The 23,045-nt window shown below is 41.7% G+C and overlaps 1 protein-coding gene across 1 annotated transcript in view; it reads right to left on the reverse strand.

The window, feature by feature from the left end:
• Positions 1-10,197: 10,197 nt before the first annotated feature.
• LOC120913607 (sodium- and chloride-dependent neutral and basic amino acid transporter B(0+)-like) overlaps positions 10,198-23,045 on the reverse strand; it is a 53,868-nt gene continuing 41,020 nt past the window's right edge. Inside the window, exons 10-14 of the mRNA XM_040323678.1 lie at positions 20,209-20,327; positions 15,267-15,366; positions 14,464-14,573; positions 12,101-12,268; positions 10,198-11,248 (exon numbers count right to left, since the gene is read on the reverse strand). Of these exons, the coding sequence (XP_040179612.1) occupies positions 11,090-11,248; positions 12,101-12,268; positions 14,464-14,573; positions 15,267-15,366; positions 20,209-20,327 (656 nt within the window). The 3' untranslated portion in view covers positions 10,198-11,089. The remainder of the gene's footprint in view (positions 11,249-12,100; positions 12,269-14,463; positions 14,574-15,266; positions 15,367-20,208; positions 20,328-23,045) is intronic.

Here is a 23,045-nt window from a genome sequence, read left to right on the forward strand (position 1 = left end):
TTTTCCTCAACGGGAATGGAGAAAATTGGCACGTCGAGTTCCTCGAGAGCCTAACAAGGAACTCGACGAGCAAAACGATGTGTTTCGCCCGTCGAGTTCCTCGGGCGTGTGTACGAGGCCTGAGAGTTTTCAGAGACTGTGGGCTGCTGCCACCCCTCTAGTGCTAGACAGTCAGCTGTGTGTTTGTGAAAAAGAGGACAATGGTTAGTGTCCTGAAGAGCTCCGTCTAATTTTCTGGGAAGGGACTTTGCTACAATTGTTTAAAGAAAGATGCGTTTGTGCTTTTAACTACTATTATTACTAAGCCAAGTCCATAAATTGCTTTCGCAAGGACTGTGTCGTCATCTTGTACATAGTTATTTTTGGAGTATTCCAGTGAATTCCCCAACCCAACCCCAAAAATAAAAATACCAAAAAAACACCCCTGGACTGGTTTTTGCGCCAAAGAGGAACTGTGACCATGTACCTGGCTTCTGGGTAACTATTGCATAGCTCCCAACTGTCCCTGATTTCGAGGGACTGTCTCCGTGATTTGGAGCAATGTCCCTCTGTCCCTCATTCCTCCTCATTTGTCCCTCATTTTGATCTGATCTATATAGTTGTATATAAAATTCACTTTTTATCTATAAAAAAATGTTTTCCAGCGCTAAACCTTTCATCTGATTTCTAAATTGCTGCATTTGTAAATTCCAAAAGCCAATATAAAGGAATATTAGTGGTAAAAAAAAAAAGAAAACAAATTGTGGGTTTAACAAATCTTGTTTTTTTTGTACAATTCTCCTTTAAGGGGGCGTGGTAAGGGGTGTGTCCTATGTCTGCATACTTTTGCTGATAGGTGTCCCTCTTTCCCATCTCAACAATTTGGGAGGTATGCTACTGGGAAAAAGAACCTAGGCAATTTTCCAGCTGCTCCTAGAGGGGTAGAGTTACATTAGCTTAAGGCTTCAAGCTTGATAGCTATTAATCATGACCTTTATGTTATAGGGGCTGGGGAGCAAAAATTCAGTGATAAAGTGAGGAATGTTTTAGTGTGGAGGGGATTTGAATGCTGTTTCATAAAAGGCATTATGGCTGCACCAGTTGGCTATAAAAATTACTCCTAGTACTTCTAAAGCCCTGTACACACGATCGGTTTGTCTGATGAAAACGGACCGATGGACTGTTTTCATCGGACAAACCGATCGTCTGTGGGCCCCATCGGTTTGTTTTCCATCGCTGAAAAAAACCATAGAACATGTTTTATAATTTTCCTATGGATAAAAAACCGGTAGAAAAAAATGATCGTCTGTGTGGAAGTCCATCAGTCAAAAATCCACGCATGCTCAGAATCAAGTCGACGCATGCTCGGAAGCATTGAACTTAATTTTTCTCAGCAAGTCATAGTGTTTTACGTCACCGCGTTTGGACCGATGGTGTGTAGGCAAGACTGATGAAAGTCAGCTTCATCGGATATCTGACGAAAAAATCCATCGGATTAGATTCCATCAGATATCCGATCGTGTGTACAGGGCTTTAGGCTGCTTTCACACTGAGGCGCTTTGCAGGCGCTAATGATAAAAATAGTGCCTGCAAAGTGCCCTGAAAGAGCCTCTCCTTTGACTCCAATGTGAAAGCCTGAGGGCTTTCACACTGGAGCGGTGCGCTGGCAGGACAGTAAAAAATGTCCTACTAGCCGCATCTTTGCAGCGCTGTAGGATCGGTGTATACACTGCTCTTAAAGCACCCCCTGCCCAATGCTGTAGGTGCTGTCGAATCTACAACAAAGTGCCGCGGCAGCGGCACTTTTAACCCTTTTTCGGTTGCTAGCGGGGGTTAAAAGCTCCCCGCTAGTGGCTGATTTGCGCAGTAAAAGCAACGGTAAAGCGCCGCTAAAAATAGCGCCGCTTTACCGCTGACGACTAACGTTGCTCAGTGTAAAAATTAGCCTAATACTGCCCCTGTGAATTTGCCTTCACTTTCCTGTGCACTGTTACTGCCTCCGCCATTGTACGCTTTGTCAGTGCCTGCTTCTTCCTATGCTTTGTCCCTACTTGCCCATCTCTGTGCTTTGTCACTGCCTGTCTCTGCTTTTGCTTTGGCACTTCTTTCTGCATCCTGTATCCAACGCTTTGCCTCTGCCTGCCTCCTCCTAAACTTTTTCACTGCCTGCCCCTTCCTGTGATTTGCCACCAATTGTCTCTTCCTGTGCTTTCCCTCTTCCATACTGTTAGTTACTGTGTTTTGTTATTGCCTGCCCCTTCCTATGCTTCTTTACTGCCTTCCGCTCTTAAAGTGGATGTAAACCCACTCTCGTCCTTTCTAAACTACTGCCATAGTGCTGATCTATAAGGATATACACGCCTCCTGCATGTATCCTTACCTGTCAAATGTCTCCCCTCTGTCTGTTATAAGAACTGAAAAACTGCAGATTCTGTGGGTCGATCTGTTGTCTGGAGCTCGGTGGGTGGAGTCGTGATGTCCCCACCCTCCTCTACACTCCCCTTGTCAACATGCATTTTTTCCTGTGTATTCATTACACTAAATTCTGCGATGATCAGTAACATCCAGTCAAAATCCAGAAAAGTAACCACATGACTTCAGAAAAGGAGTGGGGGTGGGAATTAAAAAATAATGCCTGTCTCTGGGCTAGTGCATGAGATTTGTAAATAACTTGTCATTCACAGCAAGGGGGTGGAACAGACTAAGGTTTTTCTCTGTAAGTCCGTTTTATTTCACTGAACAATAAAAGAGGATTGCTCAGAGCTGGATTAACTCTGTGTGGCAAGACTGGGCACAGATGATAGGAAATCTTATACTCTACATTGTGACATCAAAAAAATAAAAAATTTTGTTTGGGTTTACATCCACTTTGCTTTGTCACTGTCTGACCCTTCATGTGCTTTACATCTGCCTGCTTCTTTCTCTGCGTTGTCACTGCTCTTCACCTCTCGTGTTTTGTCATCATTGCCTGACTCCTTCTGTGCTTTGTCACTGCTTGCTCCTCCTATGCTTTGACAGAGCCGTATGCTTCCTGTGCTTTGTTGTTGCCTTAATGTGCTATAATCAGCCTCCTGTATGGTGACATTATCATACTGACACAAAGGTGCATAGTCAGAAAGGGATGAAAGAAGGAACAGTTGGCATTTTGCCTCGAAATTATACACATTGCACAACAGTGTTTAAAAAAACATAGCACGTTCCCCTTGTGAAGTAACCCTCATAGAGAAACATGTTGTAAATGCATGTGGTAGCACAAGTAATTTAGATTGAGTTTATTTCAGTTGGTGTGAATGTGATATAGGTGTAGCCAGGTGCTTGGCTAACGAAAGATCCACTATAAAGACAAAGTGCTGCAGCTGCTTTGTGTGCCTATACAAGACTCCTATGCTGGCTTTCACTGCCATTTAGCATCTATCCAGCAGAGGGAGCCAGTGGGCATGAAAAGCTTGAGAGAATTTGATGCAGGCTTACAGACGGTCGTTTTATGCGATGTAAAAAAACGACGTTTTCTGTGAAGTAAAAAACTACGTTTTTGAAACTTCAGTTTTCAAAAACGACGTTGCCTACACACCATCGTTTTTTCACAATGCTCTAGCAAAGCGAGGTTACGTTCACCACGTTTTTTCCATTGAAGCTCGCTTCATAACTAGCTTCTGGGCATGCGCGGGTTCAAAAACATTGTTTTAAACGTCGTTTTTTGCTACACACGGTCAATTTCTGTGACACAAAAAACAACGTTTTGAAAAACGACACATAAAATTGAAGCATGTTTCAATTTTTTTTTGTCGTTTTTTACAAGACATAAAGCGACGTTTTCCCCCACACACGGTCAATGAAATTGACGTTTTTAAAAACGTCGTTTTTTTACATTGCATAAAACGACCGTCTGTACGCGGCATGACTTCTGGAAAGTGTGGTCTGGGAAGAGGATCTTGCATAAGAGTAGACTGAGTCATCTTGTTTTACTCCGCACTCCTCCACAGTAATGATACACCGAGAAGGGGGCAGGCGGACATTTTGTTACACCCACCAAAGTTTTGCATTTCACAGTTATTTTTAACACAAAGTGGAGCTCATATGCTTAAATATAGTATTTGGAAATCCGACAGACTGTTGAATTTAAAAATCAGAGGTGTTCTGTCACATTAGCGAACCTGTGAGGTCAGCAGGTTTGCCGCTGCTTTTAAAATTTAACATCTAAACAGTCCGTCGGATTTCCAAATACTGTATTTAAGTATATAAGCTCAGTTTTGTGTTAAAATAACTGTGAAATGCAAAACTCTGGTGGGTGTAACAAGATGTCTGCTTGGCCCTTTCTCGGTGTATCATTACTATGGAGGAGTGTGGGGTGTAGCAAGATAGCGGTCACTTCCATTACCAATTCTGACGGGTCGCCATATCTGATGGAACAGGGGCGTGATTTATGTTGAAGTGGGCTTGTTCACATTTACAATAGACATAAGCAAGGAGCGCCAGACTCAGTGCAGTATTAAAAGTGTATTTATTGTGACAACACAAACAGCCAAATGGCTACTCACAAGAGAATGAGATAAAAGGGCATGTAACTATAGTGTGCTCCGGAGTCACTGGACGGTCCGTGGGATGAAATAGCTGTGTTCCAGATCAGATGGCAGGCCGCTAGAGGATGGGGCAGCGATGGAGCCTCTGCAGGAAGTCCTGGGGCTGGTGGCACTGCGAGCCGTGTTACAGCAGCATCCGGAAAGCCAAAAACCTTAACCAGAAGTGCGCCACGGCGTGGAACGCAAGCTCCGTGAACCGGAAGTGACGCGGCGACCATTGAGATTTAGATGTACAGGTCTATGCACCCTCCCACATTCATTGCATTTTGCAAAGCATGAATGGAAATGTAGTTTAATGATAGTGTAAAGAGAGGGGAGAGGATATGATGCAATCACTGTTCTAAAAGCTCCTCCTTGGCAGAAAACATGATGCATTTTTTGAACTACAGAGAGCACTTCCTGAAACACAGCGCTGGATGAGTCCATTCCTTCCCCCCTTGTCAGAACGGAAATACTGCATTTTACTCATTAAACTACTTGCTTGAAAAAAAAATAATTAATTTGTAATTTTCCTTTTATGTGAATTTAATTATTTGTGTAATGTTGCTTTATATTTATTTTACTATATATATATATATATATATATATATATATATATATATATATAAATTTTTTTTGTTAATTTGCTTTGTGAAAAAAGTGCAATACTAGAGCTATTGAGGGGCCATTTTTTGCCACAAGAACAGAACAAGGATGTTTAAAAGTAATTCTGGAGCTATTTAAACCCCACTGTTTAAAAAACTAAAAATTGATCACTTTCATGAAAACTCAAGTAAACTCATCTCAGGAAGTAATCATTTTTTAACTAGTAGAATGAGGGAAGGTTTAAACCTAGACAGGTTGTTTTTTCTCACCTGAGTCTTTCTGTCCTGATGACCCCCCTATTATCCCCCCAGTGTCACACTAACACACAATAAAGGCAGACCTCCTCCATGAAGTAAAAAGAGCAATAAAAAAAACTGCCAGAATGTCTTTTTATTACTCACGTCATACAAAACAATAAAAAAATTGCTTAGGTTGGAGTTGACTGGTTGCTATGAGTTACAGAACCTTAAACCAGTGTATCTGAAATATAGCTTCCATAAGTAGTATAGATACAGCCAAGTAAAAGAGCATGATGGCATTGTTATATTTATATGATCATACAAATTAGAATAGAAAAACAATCACATGTGCAAATCTTAGAAAATAAGGATATTATTTAAAAATAAGTCCTTTAAAAAGTAAATTGGTGTAGAGAGCTAAGTACAGCAATTACAAGGGAAATGATATACCCCATTATATACGTATACTTATGTTTTACAAAACTCACTGACAGTTAAAGGGTCACTAAAGGAAAAACATTCTTTTGCTGAAATGACTGTTTACAGGGTATAGAGACATAAAAGTTAACTGATTCCTTTTCAAAATGATTACAAATAGATAAAAATCAATCATATAATGTGCCTGCATGTTAGTTTCACTTTTAAACTGGTTTCATGTTCCTGTGAACTAGAGAGACACACAGAACAAAAACAAACAAATCCAGGGCAGTGTTTTGTTTTTAAAATGAATCTGATTGGTTCTGAGGAGTTTTAGACACACAGTAATGACAGCTTAGACTACCGTGAGAAAGCTCCCAGTACTGTGGTTATAAGGAAACAGGCAACCAGGAAGTGTGGAGAGACACAGCAGAATTACAGCAACTTCAAAGCAAAAACGAACAATAAGGACATGAAACCAGTACTGCAGTAAGGTAAAGGAAGCTATTTAGCTAAAAAAAAATCCCTTTAGTGATCCTTTAAAAGGTTGATGGAATTTGAACCTCTCCTGCTTCAGCAATGGGGGTTATTTATTAAAGGCAAATCCACTTTGCAATACAAGTGCATTTGAAATTGCACTGAAAGTGCAATTGGAAGTGCAGTCGCTGTAGATCCGAGGGGGACATGCAAGAAAAATAAAAAATAGCATTTTAGCTTGCACATGATTGGATGATAAAATAAGCAGAGCTTCCCCAAATGCACTTGTAGTGCACACTGGATTTGCCTTTAGTAAATCAACCCGATCCCTTTTTAGTGGACTTCAATTTTAAACTTCAGTTTGACAAATAATTCTGAATAATTCTGAATGTTGCAAAACGGAAACCAATGTGTTTACTAAAGGCAGGGCTAGGACAAGCGGTGGGCAGATAGGTGGGCTGCCTTTGACGCAGTGGTTTACTGTATTGATGGGGGCAACAGTGAGCTCATTCTAATACACTGCATTGTGGGTGACTGCTGTGGGTAGCATCCCTTAAGCTTGCACATAAAGGGGGGTTGGGGGGGTGTGGGCGGGGGCGCAGTTTGGCCTCTTAGCCCTGGGCACTGGATGACCTTGTCCCGGCACTAACTGAAGGTACTTATACTGCAAAAAGAGAACTGTAAACATAATAAAAATGGCACCATCTTGCCTGGGTCTGCCCAAGCAGGGCTGATCCGCCCTATAGGCTCACTATGCAAGCTGCTTAGGGCCCCGCAAAGCTGCGGAGGGCCCCCCAAATTACTAGAGGCCCCGCCTGGTGAGAAATCGTTTTCGGCCCCTCACCTCGCTTCTCAACTCTCTGGCTGCAGCGCCCCCCCTTCTCAACTATAATGTGACATGTCATTTTGCTTAGGGCCCCAGGGAGGTCAGGATCGGCACTGTGCCCAAGCCAATATGAAACTACAGTACCCGAGTCCACTGGATAAATGGGAGTTGCAGTATCTGTAGCTTTTTTTTTTTGCCGCAGTGTTTGTGCGATCTTCCATGAAAAACAGCAATAATGCCCCTACATCCAACACTTTACAAAACTATTACATAAAAATAAAGTTTTGCTTAAATTATTATGCAATTCTATATTGCCATCTGATTCTATATGTATATGTACAATATTTCACACGTGTACAAGTGAAGGAACATTAACAGACTTTAGGCCCTTACAACATACAGTATACAGTATGTACATATGTACTGTATATATATATATATATATATATATATATATATATATATATATATATATATATATATATATATATATATATATGTATATATATATATATATATATATATATATATATATATATATATATATATATATATATATATATATATATATACTGCTGTATGATATTTCATTATTTACCGGTAGCTTAATGGAACAAAGTAAAGATGCTGTCATTATAAAAGAAAAACATTTGCAGGTATGAAAAGAAGGCACATCTACAGAAGGAACACTGCAAAGCTCTGACACCTTCTAGTAGTGTTAAAGCTTGCCTGTCCTTTCCTTTCTTTATAGATCAAATAATATTTGCCATATGAATCAGTGCCAAGTGCATCTGACATATTGACTTCATAAAACATGTTTTCAGTTTGCCTATTTGACACAGTTAAAGTTAGCTTTGCACCTATACCGATACCTATGTAACCGCCGCCTTTAAACCTGGTTCACATATATGCAAATTGGATGCTTTTTGAACCGCACTTGATTCGCATGTCATGTGAACTTGCAGCCTTTTCAATGGAACCCGTTCACATATGTGTGGGCCAGTCACAGCACATTTTTAAAAAGAGTCCAGTACAATTGTGAGCATGGTTCAGGTGTGAATTCGATTGTCATACACTTTTTGTATACTTGGTGTTATACTTACCTGCTCTGTGCAAGGATATTGCACAGAGCAGTGGCTTACCTCCTTTTTTTCAGTCCCCCACTGGCTCTGTCTTCTCCTCTCTCATGCAAGTCTCTCTCTTCCCCCTCAGCAAGCCATGTGTGGAGGGGGCACCCATCACCCATGTGGGCATGCTTCTGAACCAGACTATATGGGGTTTACAAAAACTGAAGTATGCAAAATATGGTGAAGCTCTGCATAGAAACCAATGAGCTTCCTGGTTTTATTGTCAAAGTTCAAATAAACAAACTGAAATTAGAAGCTGATTGGCTACCATGCACAGCTGCACCAGATTCTGAGTGCACCAGTTTTAGTAAATCTTACTCGGTGTGTCCATAGACATGCAGCGTGGCACGGCTACACCCCCCACTGCTCTTAACCGGCTATGGTTGAGCCTATGGCCCCCAATGCCTTTAGAGCAGTGGTTCTTAACCTTTTTAGTGCCGTGACCCCTTGATAAAACGTCCCAAGTTGTAGGGACCCCTAACAGTAAACTTATTTTCGTAGTCGACACCCAAGTCAAGACAAGTCATTTGCACCCCTAACCCACGGACATTTAGCGCTCCCAGAGTCCGTTCCCTCGTACAATATTAAAACCCTTTATGGTACATTTTGGGATGTACCACTCTCTCCTCGTTCTCCTTTCTTTCCCTATATCTCTCTCTCTTCTAATTTCTTTTTTTTTTCACATCACTCTCGCTAGCCATCTTTCTTGTTCTTTCTCTTATTCTTTCTCTCCCTTTTCCTTTGTTCCTCCCTCTCTTCCATGTATTCTCTATTTTTATTTGTTCACTTACTCCTTGGTGGGGGGAAAGGGATGAGTGGCAGTGCTGGCAAGAAGTTGGGATGAGTGGCAGTGCTGGGGGGAGTTCTGATCAGTCAACTTGGGTGCTCTTGATTAAGGTCATCTGCTGATCTGAGAACTGTAGTGGGGACTTTTAATGGCAACTCTATTTACAGGTAGTGTTACTTAGTGTGTCTCCGGCTTCACTGTGTCTCCAGATTTGTGGTATCTCACAGCAGTGACACCTATGCCGAAATCGGGAGATAGGGTCTCCTCCAGGCCCTCCGATTTCACATTCCTCACCAGTCAGCTGACCTCTAGCCTCTGTCCTGCACCCATGCCGTGAACAGAATTGACGAAGAGGCTGAGTGGGCAGCCGTGGGCTCCAGGAACAACCCAGCTGGGTGGCTGCAAAAAGGCTGGAAGAGCGATGCAGGCTTTAGGAAAATCCCAGGATTCGGTGACCCCTGGCAAATCATCATTTGACCCCCGAGGGGGTCCCGACCCCCAGGTTGAGAACCACTGCTTTAGAGTCTTCTGTGAGACTAGGAGAGAGCAGCAGCACTGCAGATGGGACACTGCTGGATAGTGAAAGAACTCAGGTAAGGGTTTGGGGGGGGGGGCTTAGGAGGCGATTACTCTGGTAAGGGTTTGGGGGGCTTAGGAGGCGATTACTCTGGTAATGGTTTGTGGGGGGGGCTTATGAGGCGATTACTCTGGTAAGGGTTTGGGGGGCTTAGGAGGCAATTACTCTGGTAACGGTTTGGGGGGGTTTAGGAAGTGATTGCATTTTTTTTAATCCTCAGGCATTTTTCACACAGGCGGTCCGCACGACTTTGCTCAGTGGGGGATCGCTCTGTTGAGCCTCGCTGAGCAGGCGCATCTCCTCTCACTGTGCAGAGACGGACCTCTCAGAGTCCCACTCTCTTCAATGGGGAAATTGGATGACGGATGGAAAAGAGGGTCACCATTCATCTGGATTTCATGGACAGGATCGGATAGCAGCAGGTGTTAGCGGACATGTCACCACTGACATTCGCGGCTCCATAGAAGTGAATAAAGGCCCCGATCAGGTCTGCCTGAAAAACTGACAGGCCGACCTGATCGGAATGTTCGTGTGAAAGGGGCCTTAAAGCAGGGAATGCATTAAGGAATTTTTTTTTTACTTTAAAACCACTTTAAATATTATCTGACTTTAAAAACAGAATCAGAGCCGGTTCACAAACAGGCGCCTGACAGGACACCCCTGTGTGAACCGGCTCTACAGTATGTGCTGTTTAATACAGTCGGCAGTTAACAGAACTTTGCTAGGTGTGTTCAGATTTGTAATTAAAATGATGATCTGCACAATAACATCTCTTTACTAATATTCAGGGCTTTTTTCTCAGAGTATAGGTGCAGGAACTCAACCATGCCCTGCACACACCCTGGGCACCTGCATCCCCTTTCTTCCCATCCTGCACTCAGTGGGAGCCACTCAGGAGATCATATCTAAGGGAGCCAAGCTGTCAATTGCAAACACAGAAGTCCTGCTTCTGTGTGTGGTGAGCAGGGAGCAGAGGGCCCGAGCTGGAGGTGGTGGAACTGAGTTTCCACCAAGTTCCAGCTGAAAAAAAAGTCCTGCTAATATTAGTACAATAAACTACAATCACCTTTTATGGGTAACTGTGCTCAGCACCTCATCATTGCTCTGCCTTAGACTCAATTCACACCTGAATGTTTTATATCTTGAAGCTGTAAGACGCTTAACATCCAAAATACAATGTATTTTAATAGTTACTTTTTACATATGAGCGCTCAGACACCTATAGCTCAATGCCTGATGTTTAAAAATGTACCAATGGACACATTTAAGGTTGAAGTCTTCTTTGAATGTGTATAGACAAGATGGTATTGTTGCTATGCCATTCTTTTTTCTAAAAGTTTATAAATAAAAATTTGTAAAAATTACTAAAATCAGATGAATATAAACATTCCAAGTCCTGTAGAAATAATGAAATTGTCTTTGCTGAAAATAAAATCACTTTGTAGCAAAAGCTACATGCAGCACGTTCCGGGCTTGGTGTTGCTTTTCACTAAGTTTAAGAAAAAGCTTTGTTATCGTATCCGCCTTCAATTGTAGGGATTTCCAAATCCTTGGCACCTTTCTGGATGCTAGTTGTGCCTTGATATTTTCCAGTACGATGCTTCTCCAGAGCTGGACCCCATTCTGCAGTTGGGGTGCAGATCTTCCGAAAACGCTAATGAGCAATAGAAACAGAATATTATTAGTGGAAGAGATGAGAAGGAGAAGGTGAAGAGGGAGGAGAAGGTGAAAAAGGAGGAGAAGGTGAAGAAGAAGGAGAAGGAGGAGATGGAGAAGGTGAAGGAGGAGAAGAAGGAGAAGGTGAAGAAGGAGGAGAAGGTGAAGAAGGAGGAGACGTAGAAGGTGAAGAAAGAGAAGGAGAAGGTGAAGAAGAAGGAGAAGGTGAAGAAGGAGGAGAAGGTAAAGAAGGAGGAGAAGTTGCAGAAAGAGGAGGAGAAGGAGAAGGTGAAGAAGGAGGAGAAGAATGAGAAGGAGAAGGTGAAGGAGGAGGAGAAGAAGGAGGAGAAGGTGAAGAAGGAGGAAAAGGTGAAGAAGGATGATAAGGAGAAGGTGAAGAAGGAGGAGAAGGTGAAGAAGAAGGAGGAGAAGGTGAAGAAGGAGATGGAGAAGGAGAAGGTGAAGAAGGAGGAGAAGGTGAAAAAGGAGGGAAAGAAGGAGAAGGTGAAGAAGGAGGAGAAGGTGAAGAAGAAGGAGGAGAAGGTGAAGAAGGAGATGGAGAAGGTGAAGAAGGAGATGGAGAAGGTGAAGAAGGAGGAGAAGGTGAAGAAGGAGGAGAAGGTGAAAAAGGAGGAGAAGGTGAAGAAGAAGGAGGAGAAGGTGAAGAAGGAGGAGAAGGTGAAAAAAGAGGAGAAGAAGGAGGAGGTGAAGAAGGAGGAGAATAATGAGGGGAAGCAGAAGGAAAAGAAAGAGACTGAGAAGAAGGAGATGGAGAATGGATTAAAAGGGAAAGGGAAATAGGATTGGATTCCTTGATTCTGAAAGCTCAACTGAACTCAAAACGACTTACCTGGCAAAGAGATCCATGACCCCTACATATCTTCACAATTGCTAATATGGGTATCCAAATGATGCAGAAAATGATCATACACCATCCCAAAATAACACCCCAAACAGGGTATTCAACATCACCATGCGTTGGAGAACTGAAAGTAATCAAGGACCATAATAAAATAGCCTGTGAAGAAACATACAATTTCTTAGTACCCTAAGTGTCATTTGAGTATGCAATTATCATAAATGTAACACAGTTAAGTCTCAAAATACTTCACACATCCAACAATGTGCAGGAGAAATTTTCTTGTAAGTGTACCAATATGAGGAAATAAAATAATACAGTGCCTTAAGGATTTTATTTTTGCAGACAAATAGAGTTAGATCTCATTTCCTTGTAGAAGACACTGTTCAGAAGTATTAAGACCATCATGTATGAATACATAAATAGCCTATATGAAAAGATCAAAAACCAACCATACCAAAGTGTATCTAAACCCCAAAAAAATAAATTTTTATATATTGCCGTTTACTAATCCTTACACATGTTGGTTGTTTTTGTTTTCATCTTTTACAATCTGCACAGTTTTTCCCCCCTTTATTTTCACATGGTGATCCACCCAGCAAACACACTTCCTGTCTTAGGGTGTCTCCATTCTGGATGGAGGAGCTATGGAGACACCTTTGGACAGCAGCATTGTCAATCTGGGGAGAGGACCGTGTATCAGCAGATTTAGATAAAATTGATTAACAAATGAAAGCTGAACTCCAGCTAACACTTTTTAAGCAGTTACACCAAAAGTTGTTTTTCCTTTTGACATAAAGGTCTTACGTAATGAAATGATGACCATTGTAAGCACCCCTGACAGTGTTAAATGGTTTGTCTCAACCTTCTTCTTTTGCTGGATAGCTTGGTCTGTTAAAAAAAAAATACAGGCACCACATCTAAGGATTGGTAAACTGCAACATGTTACATTTTTGCTTTTGAGTTTAGAGAGTTTATATACCCTTTAATTTTATAGTTATAAACACACACACACACACACACACAAAACACTCAAAAAAAACAAAAGGACACCAGTAATTAAAGTGGTTGTAAAGGTTATTTTTAAACTTTATGCTACAGGTAAGCCTATATTAAGGCTTACCTGTAGGTAACCAGGATATCTCCTAAACCTGCACGGTTTAGGAGATATCCCCTGTCCCCTGCATGTGCCAATGACATCGGTCTGCGTGCCATTATTGGCATCTCCTGTGGGCATGTGTGGGCAGCATCTACCATTTGGAGAGTGTTTTTGATGTTACAGTCTACGTTGTGTATTATGTTATGTTCTGTTTTTTTTCTTTTTGCCATCCTGGCACACACATTGATTTTTGGTGATTCCATATGGATATGGAATATGTTTTATGTTTTTATGTACTTAGGTGCTGAATGTGCGTTCAGAGCCAATGTCAATAGGTTCACTTTGTCCTAATAAACATATTTTTATATCTATATTGTGTTTTGGCCTTCAAAGTCCCACTCGGGGGGTTACCTCTCTTTTCGTATGTGTGGGAGTGACGTCATGTCGGCTCCGGCCAATCACAGCGCCGGAGCCACGAAAGCCATAAGTAACCCCGGGAGAGATGTCTGCGGCCGGAGGGGGAGACGAGGAAGGCTTCGGGGCTTCGATCTGAGGTAAGTAATTCATAATGAGCTAGTATGCGATGCATACTAGCTCTTTATGCCTTTGTCTTGCAGTTTTCTAATAGATGAAAATTGTATTTTGATGCCCTATCACCAAGCCCTTCCCCCTCCTCACAAGCACACACTGTACTTACCCTGCATTAACATCCCCCTCCATCCTGCCATCTTATTAGCCCTGTGCCAGTGCTGCATCCTTGCAAATGTTAATTTTCTGTTGCCAAAAAATACTTTTTTGTGCTGGCTGTACCTGAACAATGAGCCCTCATAGACTTGTATGGGGCCGCCCGAAAGCAGCAACAGGTCTGAGGCCTCATACACACGACAGAGTTTCTCGGCAGAATTCACCAAACTCGGTCAAACCCGGATTCTGCCGAGAAACTCTGTCGTCTGTACACTTTTGGCCCGATGGAGCCGCCGAGGAACTCGTCGAGAAAATAGAGAACATGTTCTCTATTTTCTCGTTGTTCTATGGGAGAAGGCGGCCCGCCGAGCTCCTCGGCGGCTTCATCCCTGAACTCGACGAGGAACTCGACGTGTTTGGCACGTCGAGTTCCTCGGCCGTGTGTACGGGGCCATAGACATACAAGTCCATTGGGGCTCAGTGTCAGACTTGTCCACTGCTGAAGAGGATTTTATGCCAGAGTAGAAGTAAACATGGAAACACTGCAGTTGAGATAGATGATCAGACTTACCATTAGCAAAAGGGGAGTAATAAAAAACCAGCAACTTTTCCACCACAGCCAAAATAGCCAGCTCTTTTTCCCAATCATCATTTCAATGTCTTCAATGAAGCGATTAATTCCTTCACAAGGCACAAGAGGACAATTACTTATAAACACTGTGATAGAATTGTACCCTACCTTCCCACATTATAAATGGCATAGCAGAAATGTTATGCAATAGGAGGGTCATAAAGACAGTGAATAAAAAAAACAAAAACTGTTTGAAGAATTATGCTGGTCATACACTATACGAAAAATCGGCCGAAACCATTTTCAAAAAACTAATGTTCGGCCATGAGTGCAAACGATAGTACCATCATGTAATGACCGATAAATCATTCAGTGGACATAAATAAATAATTTTTTTCTTTGTTTTTTTACATATACGTGGTGCAGACAGTTTGGACGGGAAACACATTAACCTTTCAATTTATCGTTCGTTCGGTAAAACATTTCCAAACTTTTTTCGGCTCAAGAACGTCCCAACAATTATCGATTTTGTGCCCATTAACCGTCCACAAAAATTAACAAACTGTCTAAATGACCACATTTCGGATGATTTTTCGTATAGTGTATGCCCGGCATAAGTCAGAGCAACCATAGTAGTACAGGAGATACACAACATAAATTCGTAGCTTCCAAATCAGCAAAAATTGCATGGTTCTGCATAGATACATATTAAAATATGCCACAAAGAATTGAAAAGGAAGGCCTGAATCACTATTAATATATTGTTCCTAATAATTGCTTGGTGATAGTAGAAAATGCCTTACCATAAATCCAGCAAATCCCAACAAGTTCAAGAATAGCAGCAATAAGTATTCCCCATCCAGCGCAGAAATAATCAATTAGATCTACCCAATATATTCCTGCCTGCAAAATAAAATACAAGGTAAGAGTTACAGATGTGAAAATTCGTGAGGCCATGCTGCCTAATGTATATATCCACTTTTACTCAAAAATCGGTATACTGTACAGAATAGCTGCACAATCCATTATTACTATTCAATTTTAAATTATTGAATTATTTTATATTTTTGAAATCTTTCCATTCAAATCTGTAGCCAAGCATGGAGCAAATACCCGCTGTCCCGCAGACAACTCCAGCACACAGAGGGAGCGATAGGAAACATTTTGATCAAAAGTGAGGGCACCCTATACCACCTATTCAAACGTTAATACCCATCCTCCTGGAATCTGCTTGAAATGACCAACTTGTGTGCACAAAATAGGATATGATGCCTTTGTCTGTTAAGGTCAGACAGAAATCTGATTTCCATTTACTGAGAAACCAGGGCGGTACGTAGACTTCATGTGGGCATGAGAGCACGATGGGAAAATGTCCAGAAAGTAGTGTTCGAACTTAGTGATGTACAAATTGAGAACCCAACCTGAGGCACTTACAATTAACTCCGATATCCAAGTCGTTCCAAGAAATTGCTCTTAGTTTGTTTAATCAATGTGGCCAGGGTATACCTCAAAAGTGGTAACGCACTGATCCCCCCTTGATTGGACAATGGTTCTCTGTGATCAATGAAACCCAACAAATGGAGGCACTTATGGCAGCTTTAAAAGGAAAGTGGAGCAGCATTGGAAGGCCTAAATCACTATTAATATATTGTTCCTAATAATTGCTTGGTGATATTAGAAAATGCGTTTGTTTGTTTAATCAATGCGGCCAGAGCATACCTCAAAAGTGGTAACAAACTGATCCCCCCTCGATTGGACAATGGTTCTCTATGATCAATGAAATCAAACAAATAGAGGCGCTTATGGCTGCTTTAAAAGGAAAGTAGAACAGCATCGGAAAAACAAGGTTTTATTGGAATGCTTTCCAATGCTCAATGGCATCTGTGTTTCACACCTAATGGTATCCTGGTCACCTGGTGGGTTTTTTCAGTACTCTTGTATGCGGGAGGGGAGGGATGACCACATTTACCCTTGTACTTATCCTTCCTTTTCTCCTGTATCCTCTCTTTTAAACCCTATATCCCCTGCCTTTCCCCAAATTTTCTTTTTTTTCTTCCCCCCTTTTAGTTATAAGCATATTTGTTGTTTTACGTTTGCACAAAAATCCCTGTCCTTCTATGGAATTGATCTACAAATGCTTTTTCTGTGCACTATATTTTTGAATTGTATTGGGTGCTTTCTGTTACCCTTTGGTTATATTCGTTCTTGATACTTTTCGTTTTTATTGTCAATTTATTAATTGCATTTTTATTTTCCATTATGTGACTGCCGATGTGTTGGTTCTTGACATCTGATCTTATATTTGTGTATTGTATGCTTCTTTGGAAGGACCCAATATTTTTTTTTTTAATGTATAGAAAAAAAAAATATATGCAGACAACTATTTTTTTTAAAACTGCCAAAGAAATCCAGTGTCACTTACTGGCAATTTCGGGAATGGGGTGATTTCTTAACATTGTTAAAAGCGGGGTTCCAACCACAATTAGCATTTTTTAAATGTATGTCCTTTCATCATGAGTTTTTCTAATATAAATTCGGTCACTTACTATTTTACAATCCGCCGCCACTCCACATAGTTATTCAAAAAAGATAGTTTATAAAACTATGTCCACACAGTTGTCATTTTGCTTGTGGGCATTGTGAAGCCTACAGGCACTTACTTCCTGGAAGTCTTGGATGGGGAGTGATAATTGGGTAGCGCACTGCATCCTGGGAAATGATGACACACCTTTCCCAGGAGCATTAGAGGGAGATGATGTCAGGATCCTAGGTGATTCCAAAGCCAGATTTCGTGGGACTGCATAGCAACAGGCATTTCCAGATGAGTAAACATTTTTTTTTTCTTTTTTAGGTCTAATGAGCACAATAATGAAAAAAACATTTTGGGATGGAAACTCCACTTTAAGGTAAAAGGCAGCTTAAATTTTTTTTTTTTATTACATTAATTAAAAGTCTAATTACAGGCATCTCCTGCAACAGGGGTCTGCTAATGTTTGTATCCAATAGCTGCCGTTTTTCCTTGTATAATGCTGAAACTGATCAGGCAGGCGTAATAGTGGTATAACCCCCTCCTATTAATCAGCCTGATAGAAGTGCTGCCAAGGCTTACTTCAATATCTACAGGTAAAAAAAGCTATGAATCTCCTAAAATTATTTTCTGTAACCCTTGGACTTTCTCCTGAAAGATTTACAAATTAAGCCCAGGTTCACACTGGGTACGATTTGCTTCGATTTGAGATGCGATTTCACATGTGAAATCGCATCTCAAATCGGCGGCATTTGCCGGCAATTGTCGGCAATGACACCGTCCTAATCGGTGCGTTGCCGCATCTGCGGCGCTGCACCGATTTCAAAAAGTAGTTCCTGTACTACTTTTTGCGATTTCGGGCCGCGATTTACATTGACATCTGTGCAGAAACCTGCACAGATGTCTCTTAAATCGCGGCCAAAATCGGGACTGCCAGCGGGAGTGAAGCCGTGCGAGTTCAGCTGAACTAGCACGGCTTCACTCCCGCAGCCCAGTGTGAACCAGGGCTCAGACTGAGTCTGAGGCTGGGTTCACACTATACTACACGACAGCAGTACGACTTTCATCCTACTTTGCTCTGCGACATCTGTCCTACATTGGTCCTACATTGATCCTACATTGGTCCTACATCCATCCGACTTTCATGAACAGGATACTACTTTGAACCGACTTTGGGATAGTCTGACTTGTTCTTTGACCAATCAAAACAATCCCAGAGTGAGATAAATTCCTTTTACTGCTGCTGTAATCACATGTCGGATGTCTGGTAAGGACAAGGCTCCTACTTTGGTCCGACTTCAATGATATTCAATGGGCTGAGGTAGGATCAATGTTGGACCAAAGTAGTACAGGGAACGTTTTCAAAGTCGGACCGACTTGTGTCGGACCAGTTAAGACAGCTCTCATAGGGAAACATTGATTTTCACACGTCATGCGACATGAGCTCCTAATGTCGGAGCATTTGTCGAACAAGTGTGAACCCAGCCTCAGTAATGAAAAAAAAAGCAGGTTCTTCTATATTTTTCTAAAGTTTGCCCACAAGGGGGCACTGTACAACCACATATTGCTAAAATTTGGTTTTCACATCATATTAGATCAAGTAGATATAACATTTTGTTCTCTCATCCTCTAACTACTAGAATTGCGAAAGGTTGAATTTGATAGACCGGTTTCTTTAGTTACTCTATTAACTATATGAGTAGATAACATGTCTTTGTTAGGCAATCGTATGGCAATAAGATCCAATATAAGACAACAACTCACTTTTTCTCACTGTGTAAATAAAACTTTTTCTGCCTATGTATTGATTATTTGGTGGTTATTTACGAAAGGAAAATCCACTTTGCACTACAAGTGCACTGCATGTGCACTTGAAAGTGCACTTGTAAGTGCAGTCGTTGTAGATCACTGTAGATCTGAGGGGTAGATCTGAAATTAGGGGAAGATCTGATGATTTTACTATCCAATCACGTGCAAGCAAAAATGCTGTTTTTTATTTTCCTTGCATGTCCCCCTCAGATCTATTGTGACTGCACTTCCAAGTGCACTTTCAGGTGCACTTGTAGTGCAAAGTGGATATGCCTTTCGTAAATAACCCCCTATGCATTGAGTCTATTACATGTAACCATCCAGAAATCTTTTGAGCTGATAACTGGTCCATCTTGGACCAATTTAAGTGTACATATTCCATACTTGGTCAATTGATGCTGCTACTACAATGATCCTCACTGTCTTCTGGGTCCTATGTTTGGCAGCTGTCCTGCTGCATGATAACCAAAAAGGGTTGCTTGCTTGGCACAGGCACCATTTAGAGAATGCCTTGCATTTTTCTCAGTGACTATAATGTGTTCTCTGATTGGACAAGGTGGAGATTGTTACATTACTGCCCTGCCTCTCCACCTCCTCCAAACAGAGAACGCTTTGCATTCAATGAAAAATGCAAGGCATACTCTATGATGGCTTGGCTGAGTGGGCATCCTACTTTTGGTTACTATTTAGCAGGGCAGCTGTTTGGCAGGGGTCCCAGAACACTGCAAGGATTGTTGGAGTAGCAGTGACTACTACATTGATTTCCATATTCTAGAAGGATCTCATACGTATGAGATATGTATATTCGCATTGGGCCAAGCTGGACCCATGTATCTATGCAAATAAGTAATCCAGGAATTCAGTTTTAAAGGAGATCTAAACCCATGTTTTTTTTATGCCATTGTCATATCAACAGGGATTTGTTCCAATGTCAGCTGCACATGATTGCTCTTAACTGGCTTCCTATTTGTGACAAAGGCAGATTAGGACTGTGCAATGTGTGTTGGCACAAACACTTGTACCTAGGACACATCTAATATGATGACAAAGCAAGAACACAACTGAAGCCTCGTACACACGACCGAGGAACTCGACGGGCGAAACACATCGTTTTCCTCGTCGAGTTCCTTGTTAGGCTGTCGAGGAACTCGACAAGGCAAGTTTCTCCATTCCCGGAGAAAAAGAAGACATGCTCTCTTTTTGGCTCAACGGGATCCTCGACAGTTTCCTCGTCGAAAAATGTACACACGACCGGTTTCCTCGGCAAAAAAAAAATCCCAGCAAGTTTCTTGCTGGTTTTTGCCGAGAAACTCGGTCGTGTGTACGAGGCCTGAGAGACAGTTGTCATCCCACAATACATATTATAGCAACAATTACACTAAAACATAAATTGAAAAAAAAATTCTTACCTGAGTGACGCAGACAAGTCCAAATAAGAAAAACATAATACAGGCTCCTACAGTGATAACACCTCTCATCTTCTTCATCACTGCTGGAAATGCGTCGTGAATGGTGGTTGTAATTGTTTCTGCCATAGGAAACATATGCTTTAGGATATTTATCTTAAATTAGCAATTCAATTTCTTTACAAATTGTCATTTTTCTCATGAATTGATTTTTTTATTTTATGCGCAGTGCTGTATATTGCATATGAACATAATATATGGTATTCACAAGCAGTGCCGGCGGCTCCATAAGGGGCGGAGGTGTGCCACCCCCCCTAATCCATGTGCCTGGACCCTAATTTCAATGCAGTGAGGAGGGGCCAGGTTTGTTTGCCACCCTGCAAAAAAATAAAAGAGCACCAGCCGCCACTGTCCACAAGTAAAGAAAGCTAAAGTGCAGAACAATAACACACATAGGGACTAAGGAAGCAACATGTGTTCAGTCTGCAAAGTGACGATTCACTTGGGCTCCATTCACACCTGAGCATAGCGATTTATTGGCTTCTTTTAAGCATTTTTGCAGCTTTTTACAAGCCTTTTTAAAGCATTTTAGAAGTGTATTACAAGGGTTTTCCAGCTTCAGGTGTTTTTGTTTAGCCAATAGAAAGTTAGGGGGAGGAAAGGGAGAGGAAATTAGGGATGGAGAGCTGCTGTTTGAGCAGAAAACAAGCAACATAACGCTCATAAAACGCTCAAGTTAGGCATTTTTATTGAAGTCTATGGGGCCAAAAACACTTGTAATCTGCCAAAAAGAAGCTCATGTACTTTTTTGAGCAACGGGCGTTTTGCTTTAGGCGACAGAACGTTCGTATGTGAACAGGGGCCAATAAAATGAATGGGATTTGGCTTGTTGAGCATTTAAGAGCTGAGGCTGGGTTCACACTGGTACAACACGACAATCGTGCTACTTTGGAATCCGACTTTGCCCTGCAACTTGAAGTCCGATTTCAATCAACAGGGATCTGACTTTGATCCCCGACAATGCCAGGCACTGTGTCTGGTATGAATCTTGAGAGGAAACTCCACGCCAAATTTGAAATAAAAAACTGGCATGGGTTCCCTCTCCAAGAGCATACCAGACCCTTCGGTCTGGTATGGATTATAAGGGGAACCCCCTATGCTGAAAAAATGCCCTAGGCCATAGGGCATCCCAAAGCACCCACCCCCCCATGTTGAGGGAATGCGGCCTGGTACAGTTCAGGGGGGGCTGCAACATGGGGGGTGGGTGCTTTGGGGCGCCCTACGGCCTAGGGCCTTTTTTCAGCATAGGGGGTTCCCCTTAAAATCCATACCAGACCGAAGGACCTGGTATGCTCTTGGAGGGGGAACCCATTCCGTTTTTTTATTTCAAATTTGGTGTGGAGTTCCCCCTTAAAGCGGGAGTTCACCCGAAAAACAATTTTTAACATTAGATTGAGGCTCATTTTGTCAAGGGGAATCGGGTGTTTTTTTTTAAATCGAAGCAGTACTTACCGTTTTAGAGAGCGATCTTCTCCGCCGCTTCCGGGTATGGTGTTCAAGACTGGACGTTCCTATTTGATTGACAGGCTTCCAACGGTCGCATACATCGCGTCACGAGTAGCCGAAAGAAGCCGAAGGTCGGTGCGGCTCTTCTACGGCGCCTGCGCACCGACGTTCGGCTACTTTTGGAAAATCGTGACGCGATGTATGCGACCGTCGGAAACCTGTCATTCAGATAGGAACACCCAGTCCCGCAGCCCATACCCAGAAGCGGCGGAGAAGATCTATCTCTAAAACAGTAAGTACTGCTTCGATTTAAAAAAAAACACCCGATTCCCCTTGACAAAATGAGCCTCAATCTAATGTTAAAAATTAAGTTTTTGGGTGAACCTCCACTTTAAGATCATCAGAGCACAAGTCGCATGCCAAAGTCGGATCATGCAAGATGGCTTTCCGACTTTGATCCGACTTCAGTGATATTCAATGGGCTGAAGTAGGATCAAAGTTAGACCAAAGTAGTACAGGGAGCGTTTTTAAAGTCGGATTGACATTTGTCGGACCAGTTAAGACAGCTCCCATAGGGAAACATTGATTTTCACACGTCATGCGACATGAGCTCCAAATGTCGGAGCGTTTGTCGCACCAGTGTGAACCCAGCCTAAAAGCTTTAAGCACAAAATCGCTCAGGTGTAAATAAGATGATGGTGGGGTTGATTTACTAAAACTGGAGAGTGAAAAATCTGGTACAGCTCTGGATAGAAATCAATCAGCTTCCATTTTTTTTTGGGCAAAACTTAATTAAACAAGCTGAAGTTAGAAGCTGATTGACTACCATGCACAGCTGCACCATATTTTGCACTTTCCAGTTTTAGTAAATCAACCCCTCTGCATTCTCTTTGAATAAACAATTATATGCAAGGGAACAATTAGGAAATTGTTTATGGAGACTCCATTTACTAAGTTAACATTCATTTGTTCAAAGTGAATATGCTACACACCTTTAGTGAATCCATGCTATTGAAGCAATGTAAGATCACTTTTGCAAAGTAAGCAATTAAAAATTGGGTGTGGATGTGTTTGATTTACATTTCAAGCTCTATGGTAAAAAGTTGGATGGATGTGGCAGCTCTAATTGTTGGTTTATCTGCAGTTGGCAACTAAAGATATTTTTGTAAAATGAACAATGCTCACATGGCACTTAGCAACACTCCAGTGAACATACATTCTGTGCATAAAACATAAAAGTTGCTACAACTAGCTCATTATCACAGTCATAGAGTGTTCTTGACTTTACTTTTTGTACATTTTGAAAGATGGAAAAAAATGATGTAGTTCTTCTA

This window comes from Rana temporaria, chromosome 9, assembly GCF_905171775.1.
Source record: "Rana temporaria chromosome 9, aRanTem1.1, whole genome shotgun sequence".
Lineage (NCBI taxonomy): Eukaryota > Metazoa > Chordata > Amphibia > Anura > Ranidae > Rana > Rana temporaria.